Here is a 12,169-nt window from a genome sequence, read left to right as displayed (position 1 = left end):
CGTGGCGGACACACACCGACGATGTGTGTTTGTTGTGGCACGACACACACGATTTTTTTATAAAATCTGTTTTACAAAACCGGTTTATGCAAATTCGGAATAGTCCCGTAGTGTAGACGTACCCTGTGTCTGATCATACTCACAGTGATAAGAATGACTTTCAGATTCCTCCATCAGCATTGGGTTGATCCTGAAGGCCTCTATAGACTGACAGTGTTCCCCTCTGCTTATGCAGTAAAACATGTAGGGCTAAATTCAGCAGTGACCCAAATGTTGGTGTCAGGTACCTAGTGGGGACCTGATTCTTCATCCTACAGGAATATAAATGGAAACAAACCTGGGTCTTTGTAGATTTGTAAAACTTCAGTTTAACAAGGATCAGCAAGCGGAACATGCACACATTTCATTGATTTTATACAAAGTCCCTTCCCTGAATGGAGTGTTGCCCTGGTTTATTAAATATATCATCTTTTTTTTCTTTTCTTTTTTTTTTGCCAGAGCAGGAATCAAGCTCTTAAATTTGACAAGTTTCTTAAAGAAAGTGATGTGAAGAGGAGGCGTGCACTCCAGAAATACCAAGCAGAAGTAAAAATGAATGAAATAAAACAGAGGGAGATAGATAAATTGGTAGCAGAACTTGAAAAACTCAAAGTCAGGTATGCAACAGACCCATCTAGGTTATCTAAAAAGTTCACGTTCCACCACCCACTTAAAGAGTTTTACTATATCGTTTTGCATGTGTCTTTCTAACCTGTGTTTGTGGCTTAGAAACCTAAATTTCAGGTTTGCATTGTAGTAATCTAGTCCCTGAAAGTTCAAATACTAGCAGGATCAACTCAGTTTCAGATTTCTCAGGTTGATAACTTACATTCCATGCAATGTATGGAATGGTAAAACCTTCAGAACAGAGCTAAACCCCCAGATTTGAACATGTACACACTTTGTGAAAGCTTAAATCAGAAAGTCCAGAACTTTAAGAACATAAGAATAGTCATACTGAGTCAGACCAATTGTTCATCTAGCCCAAAATTTTGTCTTCTGATGCCATTGCCAGATGCTTCAGAGGGAATGAACAGAACAGGGTAATTAGTGAGCGATCCATGCCCTGTCTTCCAGTCCCAGCTTCTGGCAGTCAGAGATTTTGGGACACCCAGAGTATGGGGTTGCATCCCTGACCATCTTGGCTAGCCATTGGTGGACCTAGCCTCCATGAATTTTGGCCTTCACAACCTCCCCTGGTAACAGCCCCAGGTTTACTGTGCGTTTTGTGAAGAAGTACTTCCTTTTGTTTGTTTTAAACCTGGTGCCTATTCATTTCATTAGGTGACCCCTGGTTTTTGTGCTATGTGAAGGGGTAAATAACATTTCCTTATTCAATTTCTCCACAACATTCATGATTTTGTAGACCTTCTCTAAAATCCCCCCCTTAGTCTCTTTCTAAGATGAACAGTCTCAGGCTTTTTAATCTCTCCTCATATGAAAGCTAATCCATACCTCTAATCATTTTTCCCTTCCCTATATTTTTTCCAATTCTAATACATCTTTTTGAGATGGGCTGACCAGAACTACACATACTATTCAAGGTGTGGGTGTATAATGGCTTTATATAGTGGCATTTTGATATTTTCTGTTTTATTTTCTATCCCTTTCTTAATGGTTCCTAACATTCAGTTAGCTTTTAGTCTGCCACTGTACATTGAGCAAATGTTTTCAGAGTACTATCCACAATGCTCCAAGGTCTCTTTCTTGAGTGGTAACAGCTAACTTAGACCCCATTGTTTTGTATGCATAGCTGGGATTATGTTTTCCAATGTGCACTACTTTGCATTTATCAGCACTGAATTTCATCTGCCATTTTGTTGTCAAGTCACCCAGTTTTGTGAGATCCGGTCAGCTTTGGATTTAACTATCATGAGTAACTTTTTTATCATCTGCAATCTTTGACTTCTCACCAGGGATCCTAGCTTTCTGTGATTAAAAAAAAAAAAATCTCTGACAAAAAAATATATGAAAATCTGTGTTTTTCCACAATTAAAATGAAACACTGAACTTTAGTTTCCCTAGCCATAATATATATAGGTATCAGTTGAACACAAAGTTTTATTGATATATTTACAGTTTTTGGGCTGACAGCCCAAGACCGCCAATCGGGGCTTGGCCCATTGTCCTGACTATCCGATTTTTTTATTATCTGATCTGACCCCAGTTCCAGTTAGATCAGATAATCAAGGTTCCAGTGTATATACTTCTATTTTTTCACAAAATGTAAAAACTAAAGAATCTCTGTAAAAATGGAAATTCCATGTTGTTCCTTGTTTTTTCCATGGCAAACGGATTTCTAAGATCCCTGCTTCTCACTGTTTACCCCTTTTTTCAGATAATTTATGAATATGTTGAATAGTTCTGTTCCCAGTATAAATCCCTGGGGGAGACCACTATTTACCTCTTTTCTCTGTGAAAACTGACCATTTATTCCTACCCTTTGTTTCCTATCTTTTAACCAGTTAATGATCTATGAGAGGATCTTCCCTCTTATCCCATGACTCCTTACTTGAGGGACCTTGTCAAAGGCTTTCTGAAAATACAAGTACGCTATATCCACTTGATCACCCTAGTTTACATGTTTGTTGACACCTTCAAAGAATTCTAACAGATTGGTGAGGCATCATTTCCTTTTACAAAAGCTGAGTTGACTCTTCCCCAACATACTGTGTTCATCTACGTGTCTGATAATTCTGTTCTTTACTGTAGTTTCAACCAATTTTCCAGGTGCTGAAGTTAGGCTCACCAGCCCATAATTGCCAGGATCATCTCTGGAGCCTTTTTTAAAAATTGGCATTACATTAGATATTCTCAAGTCCTCTGGTAAAGAGGCTGATTTCAGTGATAGGTTACATACCACAGTTAGTAGTTCTGCAATTTCATATTTAAGTTCCTCCAGAACTCTTGGGTGAATACCATCTGATGCTGGTGATGTATTACTGTTTGATTTTTCAGTTTGTTCCCCAAACTCCTCTATTAATACCTCAGTTTGGGACAGTTCCTTAGGTTTGTCACCTAAAAAGAATGGCTTTGGTGTGAGAATCTCCACCATATCCTCTGAAGGATACCAGTGAAGATTGATGCAAAGAATTGATTTAGCTTCTCCACAATGGCCTTGCCTTTCTTGGGTGCTCTTTTAGCACCTCAGTCATCCAGTGGTCCCAGTGATTGTTTGGCAGGCTTCTTGCTTCTGATGTAATTAAAACAAAATGCCGTGAGATTTTGTGTATTTTGCTAGTTGCTCTTCAGATTATTTTTTTGGCCTGCCTAATTGTACTTTCACACTTGACTTGCCAGAATTTATGCTCCTTTCTATTTTCCTCAGTAGGATTGGCTTCCAGTTTTAAAGAGTGTCTTTTTGTCTCTGCCTCTTTTATCTGTTTAGCCATAGTGGCATTATTTTGGTCCTCTTGCTGTTTTGTTTTTGTTTAATTTAGGCAAACATTTAGTTTGAGCCTTTATTATGGTGTTTTTAAACAGTCTCCATGCAGTTTTCAAACATTTCACTCTTGTAACTGTTCCTTTTAATTTCTGTTTAACTAGCATCCTTATTTTTGCGTAGTTCCCCTTTTAGAAGTTAAATGCCACACTGGTGGATTTCTTTGGTATTTCTCTCCCACAAGGATGTTAGATGTAATGTAATTATGGTAGCTATTATTGAGAAGTTCATCTATATTCATCTCTTGAACCAGATCCTGGGCTCCACTTAGTACTAAATCAAGAATTATTTCTCTCCTTATGAGTCCCAGGATCTCCTGCTGTAAGAAGCAGTCGTTAATGGTGTCTAGAAATTTTATCTCTGTATCCCGTCCTGAGGTGACATGGTCCCAATCAATATGGGGATATTTGAAATCCCATAGCATTACTGGGTTTTCTGTTGTTATACCCTATCTAGTCTCCCTGATCATTTCACAATCACCATCACCATCCTGGTCTGGTGGTTGGCAGTATATTCTTACTGCTATTTATTCAATATGGAATTTCTATCCATAGAGATTGGATGGTACAGTTTGATTCATTTAAGATTTATACATATTTGACTCTGTGCTTTCTCATATAGGGCCACTCTGTCATTCCTGTATATTTTGTATCCTGGTATTACTGTGTCCCATTGCTTATCATGGTTTCATCACCTTTCTGTGATGCCTAATATATCAATTTCCTCATTTAATACCAGGCACTCAAGTTCATCCATCTTAATATTTAGACTTGTAGCATTTATATATAAGCACTTATAAAATTTGTCAATATTTAATTTTCTGCCTTCATGTGATGTAACTTTCTCATCTGACTGTTTCAACTTCTTTCTTCTCCTCTTTACGAGGCTATAGAGTGTTCATTTTAATAAATCCTCCTCAGAGGGATGTCTCTGTCCGAAATGTGCGCTCCTCTTAACCCGTTGACTTTTCCCCAGCCCTTAGTTTAAAAACTTCTTTATAATCTTTTAAATTTTAGATGCCAGCAATCTGGTTCCATTTTGATTTAGGTGGAACCCATCCTTCCTCTATAGGCTTCTTCTTCCCCAAAAGGTTCCCCAATTCCTAATAAACCTAGATCCCTCTTCTCAACACCATTATCTTATTCATGCAGTGAGAGCCTGCAGTTCTACCTGTCTAACTAGCCCTGCATGTGGAACTGGAAGCATTTCAGAGAATGCTACCATGGAGGTCCTGGACTTTAATCTCTTATCTATCAGCCTCAATTTGACTGCTTGGACCTCTCTCCTACTTTTCCCTGTGTCATTGGTTCCTACATGTACCATGACCACTGGCTCCTCCCCAGTGCTGCAGATAAATCTATCTAGATGTTTTGAGAGGTCTGCAACCTTCACACCCGGCAGGCAATTCACCACGCGGTTCTTCCAGTCATCATAAACCTAGCAATCTATATTTCTAATAATTGAATCTCCCATAGATGTCTCTTCCTAATAACTCTGTAGGTTGGTCCCATCTCTGCTTAATAACAACAATCAAAGAAACATTCAACAATCAAAATCAAACAGCATGTTTCATAAGATCTGAATTTTCCATGGGGCCTTTGGCCAAACTTTCCTCTCTCCCATGTACTCTTACATTTATTCTATGCTGCTTTGGCTACATTCTACTCCGTAGGCACTTTAGTTAAAAAGGGATGATTAGTCAAGACAAATATTTGTGAACATTTTGCAAATTCACATCTCTTTGATTTGCTTCTGAGTGATATCAGAAGTAGTAGTTGATAAGGGTCATCCAATCAGGGAACAGAAGCAATACCATGTAACACAGCTTGCATATTGAAAGATGAAGATAGAATGTTTGCTGCAGCCACTTAGTTACACACACTCAGGCTGGAATTTGTTTGCAAAAAATGTTAGTGAGACAACTATGAACAGGAAACGTGTAAAAGTCACGCTCCATTTGTGGACAGCTTGCAAACATTACTATTTATTATTTATACTGTCGTAGCACCTAGGAGCCCCAGTCTTAGATCAAGGCCCCATTGTGCTAGTCACTGCACAAACACAGAACGAAATGGCAATCCCTGCCCAGTGAGCTTAGGCTAACTTCACTGAATAACTTGTACAGGTTCTGAAGCTCGTAAGGCTTCCACCAGAAACTGAGAACAGGGCAATAATATTAAAAACATGGAATTTAATATAAAATAAATAACACCTATTTAATTAATCCAAACCCTCCACTTTTAATGGAGCTGGTACAGAATTACCACACTAAATCCCTGAACAATTCAGGACCTTGATGGTGAATTTAGGTCCAGCTTTCCACAGAGCACATGTTTCATTTTACAGATTAGAGAGACAAAGGGCTTTGCACAGGAAGTCTGTGTGAGAGGCAGGAATAGAATCCAAATCTCCTGGGCCTTAACAAGACTGTTCTTTTTTGCTTTTTACCATCAGAAGATAAAACTTGTGGCTATGGGGGAAAAAAGTTTGTTATGGTTTGATTCAAAAGAACCCAAGAACAGCCATACTGAGTCAGACCAAAGGTCCATCTACCCTAGTATCATGTCTTCTGACAGTGGCCAATGCCAGATGCTTCAGAGGGAATGAACAGAATAGGGCAAGTATTGAGTGATCCACCCCCTGTCATCCAGGCCTAGCATCATATATTCCGAGACCAGAAGAGACCATTCTGATCCTCTAGTGTGATGTCCTGTATAGCATAAGCCCGAAAACTTCCCCAAACTAATTCCTAAAGCACATCTAAAACATCCAATCTTGATTTAAAAATTGTCAGTGATGGAGAATCCACCACGACTTTTGGTAAATTGTTCCAATGGGTAACTACACTCTCATCATTATAAATTCATACCTTATTTCCAGACTGAATTTTTCTAGCTTCAGCTTCCGGCCATTGGATTGTGTTATAACTTTCTCTGCTAGACTGAAGAGCCCACTGTTAAATATTTGTTCTTTATGTAGGTACTTACAGACTGTAATCAAGTCAACCCTTAACCTTTTCTTTGTTAAGCTAAATAGATAAACATAAAGGGTATGTCTACATAGCAAAGAAAAACCTGCAACTGCCCGATGCCAGCTGACTTGGGCTCACAGGGCTTGGGCTACTTCATTGCAGTGTAGACTTCTGGGCTCCCACCTCGCAAAGTCCTAGAGCCTGGGCTCCAGCCTGAGCCCCGACTTCTACACAGTAGTGAAATAGCCCCACAGCCTGAGCCCCGCCGCGAGCCGAGTCAGCTGGCATGGGCCTGCTGCGGATGTCTAGCTGCTGTGCAGATGTACCTAAAGAGCTCAATCACCATAAGGCATGTCTTCTAATCCTTTAATCATTCTTGTGGCTCTTCTCTGAACCCTCTCCAATTTATCAACATCCTTCTTGAATTGTGGCCCTCAGAACTGGACCTGGTGTTCTATCAGTGGTTGCACAAGTGCCAAAAACAGAAGTAAAATAACTCCTGTACCCCTACATGAGATTCCCCTCTATATGCATCCCAGGATCACATTAGCTATTTTGGCCACCACATCATGCTGGGAGCTCATGTTCAGCTGATTACTCTCCATGACCCCCAAATCTTTTTCAGTCACTCCTCCCCAGGATAGATGGGATGGTCCCGTGATTCAAGCAGGCCGCTAGAGTCCTAATCTCATTAGTTATTGACAAAATTCCCATTGACTTTATTGGTACAAGGTCCCAAGAGTGTTGGGTTCTTGGCTTTGTCACAGACTAGCTAGATAATCGTGGGCAAGTCACTTAACTTCTCATTGCTTCAGTTTACTCTTTTATGAAAATACACTATGACTATAATAGTCCAGTAATGCTATTCTAACAACACTAACTTCTGCATGGTGTTGGGAGGCTGAACTGATTGGGTACTTTTGGATCTGATGAAGGATTCTGTGTCATTTATATGCAACATACTTACACCATTATTCACATTTCCCTTGAGTAGTGCATGTGTGACAAGAAGCCATAATTGACACAGGGGATTCATGTAATTAGCTCCTCGTGTTCTCATTGGTTTTTATTAAACTCTACATATTTCTTGCTGCATTTTTACAGACAACAGAAGCTGCAGAAGAAGGTAGCCAAGCAAAAAGTCTATGAGGATTTCCTACTGAAAGTCATTGACCAATTGCCTGACAGTAAGTGCTCTTATACTGCATCTGCGGTCTCCTTAAGTGTAATAATAGTAACTTTCACTGACTCATTTTGCTCCTGTCACCTGGCCACGTAGCCTAGTCATCGGTACTTTATTTCTGCTCTGCCCTGCATGTTTGCTATGGAAAGAAAAGTCCGACATACAGCTTATCCTTGGAATAGAACAGGTTTCAGGCAGTTCTTAGCTCCCATGGGTGTTTGTTCCACAGCCATGGACCAGCCCCCCAAGAAAGCTAAGCTTTATCCTTGCAGTGGGCAGATCCATTGTGCCCAGCAGTAGAGTGATGATCCACAGATGACTCCTGCCAAAGCTTCTGGGGATCTTTTAGGCATCCTTGGCCCAGACCATTTATCCTTCCCTATTTATTAAACAATTGGAGTCACTAGAAGATGCTCCAGACTAACTTCTCATTCAGTGTTTCTCAACCTGTGAGTTGCAACCCAAAGGTCGCAAGGTCATGAAAGATAATCAGGGGGTGGGTGAAGTAGAGGGAAGCATTAAATATTTTATTACAATATAAAGTAAAGGAACTCTTTCTCCTCCACTCCTCACACACTCTTACCCTCTAAGGGTAAGCATTCTCTGGCAACATCTCAAAGCACAAATAATGATAAACCTATAGAGTTTATCACTGATACCGTGTTACTCTTGTACTAAATGTAATGGGGTCATGAACATTTTTGCTTTTGACTTGGGGGTCACCAACCCAAAAAGTTGAGAAACCCTGTTTTAGCTTACAGGAGTGATATTTTGGCTGATATAAGCTCTTCTAGTTTTAAAATATGTGGTTTATCTTTCAGTTTATTCCTATCATAAGTAAATACAGTGCAGCTTGTTATTTGCATATCAGATAAAGGATCAGCTACTTAATTAATTTTTCTAAATCTCAGATTCTGCCTTGTTACTTGCACATTCCTCATAGAATAAGAATTTGCTTAAATGCATCAAAACATCCATCTGAGTTCTTTCGAGTATGTCAGGTCTTGATTCTTGAGCCCAGACTCAAGGCTGAAGTGATAATTGTTCATTAAAAGGTAATCAGATTATCATAGGTATCTCTTCTGACAGCCATTTAACATCTAGTCAAGTGTTAAGTCTATATAGATTATTCATCTCTTAGCAACATTCAGAACCTGAGCCATGGAAAGTTACCAGCTTCCCTTCACAACACGGTCAAGTTTGCGTGATGCGATCACCTGCTTGACTCAGAATTCATGACTAAGAGTAGATTCTTTTAAGTGGACTCTTCTATGCCATATTTTACTTTTTGGTACAAAATCTTAATTCCCTTGTCCCATCCTATTGCTGGAGAACCTGGTTCTTCTGATTCTGCACTTAGATTCTCTTGCTGTTATATGTTATCAATATTCTGTCCTGTGAAAAACTCTTATAGTATCTGACCAAGCTTCCCACAAGTTAAATGTCCCTGTAATAGAACCAGTGCCATCCAGTGGTGGAGAGGTGCAGCTACATTTCAGTACATCTCTTAAAATGGACTGCATTATATTGTTGTAGAGACATAATCATAGAATTTAAGGCCAGAAAGAACCACCAGCTCATCTAGTCTGATCTCCTGTATATCACAGGCCACCAACGCCGCCCAGCACCCACACACTAAACCCAACAACTGAAATGAGACCAAAGTATTACAGCCTACAGGAGATCAGACTGTTGTGTGCCACAGGCAGAGAATGGGAGGGACTAAGGCACCAATGCCAAAGGCCCCTGCCATGGCAGGGAATTGATTAAGTGACATGGACCCAGATAATCCTGGCAAATGACCTGCACCCACATGTTGCAAAGGAAAGCGAAAACCCCCAAGCTCACTGCCAGTTTGACTTGAGGGGAAATTCTTTCCTGACCCCACATGTGGCGATCAGTTAGACTCTGAGCACATGAGCACCAAGCACCTGAGAGAGAGAATGCTCGGTGCCCCCACAGAGCCTTGGCCCACCCCACCCAGTGTCCCCTCTCCAGTCATGGCCATCCATGATGCTTTAGAGGAAGGAGATAACCCCAACCTCCAGAATCCATTGTGGGAGGGAGTGGAAATTCCTTCCTGACTCCTGCAGTTGGCAATTAACACCCTGAAGCATAAGGTAAATAAGGTAAATAAACTGCATTGATCACTGGGCCTGCTGAACCCTGCCCCTTACCATCACAAGCAGGCCTGTCATCAAATCATACTCATGAATTTGTCCAGCTCTCTCTTAAAACTAATCCAGTTATTTCTCCTCACAACTCCTATTGGGACATTGTTCTAGAACTTTACCCTTCTGATGATTAGAAACTTTCTTCTAATTCCAGCCTGAATTTGTTCATGGCTATTTTATACCAATTTGTTCTTGTGCCAACATTGTCCTTGAGCTTAAATAGCTCTTCACACTCCCTGGTATTTATTCCTCTGCACCTCAGTATATTTATTGAGAGCACTCATATCCCCTTTCAGCCTTCTCTTTGGAAGACTAAACAAGCCAAGCTCTTCCAGTCTCCTTCCATAAGGCAGGCCCTCCATTCTCCTGGTCATCCTAGTAGCTCTTCTCTGCATCTGTTCCAGTTTGAATTCATCTTTCTTGAATATGGGTGACAAGAGCTGTACTGTGTACACAGTATTCCAGATGAGGTCTCACCAGTACCTGGTATAATGGCATTAATACTTCTCTGTCTCTACTGGCAATACGTAATACATCCTAGGATTGCATTTGACTTTTTCACAGCTGCATTACATTGCTGGCTTGTAGTCATCCTGTGATCAGTCCATGCACCCAGGTCTCTCTCCTCTTCCTGTCACTTCCAACTGATGAGCCCCCAGCTTGTAACATAAATTCTTACGATAAGACCCTCCTAAGTGCATGTCCTTGTACTTTGTACTATTGAATTTCATCCCATTTCTGTCACTTCAGCCTTCAAGGTCATCTAAGAGTTCCCTTTTTAATATTCCAATCCTCCTCTATAGTGATGATGCCTCCCAACTTTGTATCATCAGCAAATTTCATTAGCACACTCCTACTTTTTGTACTAAGGTCATTAATAAAAACAGTGTCAATTGCTCAAAAGCTTGGTACATTTTTATGGAATTAAGTCACTCAAGCCATCAGATTTTCTTACATGCCTACATGCTATCAGAACAAGAAGTCTTTTTTTTCTTCTCAGATATCCATTACAGTGTTTCCAACTTTTGCAACTTTACTTTGAGTCTTGCAATACTTGTTGGTCTTGAAATCCCAGTTCCTGCAGTCAGCTGACTCTCATAAGTCATAAGACTCTCAGCTTTCATTTTAAAAATATCCACTTCTGGCTCTTGTGGTTGTGGAGAAAAGATTGAAAACATGAACCTTAAAGGCTCCAAAAACTGGAAGGCAACTAAAAATAACTCCAAATTTAATATTTAAAAAAAAATCTCATGATTTTAACTCAGTTCATCAGGTTTGAATGTTTGCAGTTCGCAATATTGAGTCAGTTTTCATGGAAAAGTTTTATTTAGCATGGACAGGGCCCAATTGTGCAATTGGCCCCTCCTGGAAGGTGTGGGAGTTGCAAATACATGGTATCTCCCCCGAGTCACTCGGGGTATGTCTACATTGCAGTAAAACACCCACGGCTGACTCATGTCAGCTGTTGTGGGCTTGGGCTGCTGGGCTATAAAATTGCAGCATAGATGTTTGGGCAGTGCTGGAGCCCAGGCTCTGGGAACTGGTGAAGGGGAAGCGTCCAGAGCCCTGGCTCCAGCCTGAGCCCCACGAGCCCAAGTCAGCTGACATGGGCCAGCTGTGGGTGTTTTATTGCAGTGTAGACATATCCTCAGTTCCTTAATGGCTCCGGTACATAACTTGAAAAGGAAGGAAAATAAAGCGTCTCTAATATATGGTGAGCTAAGTCTGTTTTTCCTTTGTGCTGTGTTTCCCCTGTGTCCCGCTACAGACTATCCGAAGTACGGTGCAGATTCTGTCATTGGAGCTATCATCAGGCGGCATGAGACGCTGTCTGCTACAAACCAGAGCTTGATAAAGAACTTGATCACCCTGTCAGATGACTTTGAGAAAAGCCAGCATGACCTGGAAACCTTGCAACGGGAACATGATACCACAAAACTTGTAATGTTATCAAGCATGTTATTTATGGCATATTAGATAGTAGTTAGTTCAAGAGAGTTAAGCCAGGGTCTGATTCTGTGAAATACTGAGCACCAGCAACTTCCACTGAACCCTTAGCTGGGGTCCATCCCCCAGCCCTCCAGGTCTGTCCTGGAGTCTCCAGAATTAAAGATTAATTGAAGATTATGTCATGTGATGAAACCTCCAGGAATATGTCCAACCAAAATTGGCAACCCTATGTCTATATGTAACTGCTGAAAGGGGCAATGATTTCTGGAATATTGCTGATCACAAACACTATGTACGTTCTCATCACTTGATCACCCTGGGCAAATTTCTACTCTCAGATGAGTAGTGTCAACCTCTATGGCACATTCTGCACTCCATCCCCCATCAGAATGTCCCATGGCTATTGGATC

General features: G+C 40.7%; 1 protein-coding gene across 4 annotated transcripts in view; it reads left to right on the top strand.

Moving 5' to 3' along the window:
- Positions 1-12,169, top strand: part of CCDC197 (coiled-coil domain containing 197) — a 45,769-nt gene that overhangs the window by 20,977 nt on the left and 12,623 nt on the right. For all 4 annotated transcript variants that reach the window (XM_039537010.1, XM_039537009.1, XM_039537007.1 and 1 more), the window contains 3 exons: positions 499-656; positions 7,557-7,639; positions 11,578-11,750. In XM_039537010.1, coding sequence (XP_039392944.1) covers positions 499-656; positions 7,557-7,639; positions 11,578-11,750 — 414 coding nt within the window. The remainder of the gene's footprint in view (positions 1-498; positions 657-7,556; positions 7,640-11,577; positions 11,751-12,169) is intronic.

The sequence above is a fragment of the Mauremys reevesii genome, linkage group 4 (genome assembly GCF_016161935.1).
Source record: "Mauremys reevesii isolate NIE-2019 linkage group 4, ASM1616193v1, whole genome shotgun sequence".
Lineage (NCBI taxonomy): Eukaryota > Metazoa > Chordata > Testudines > Geoemydidae > Mauremys > Mauremys reevesii.
The sequence above is the reverse complement of the archived record's forward strand: the minus strand, read 5'-3'. Positions and strand labels throughout refer to the sequence as shown.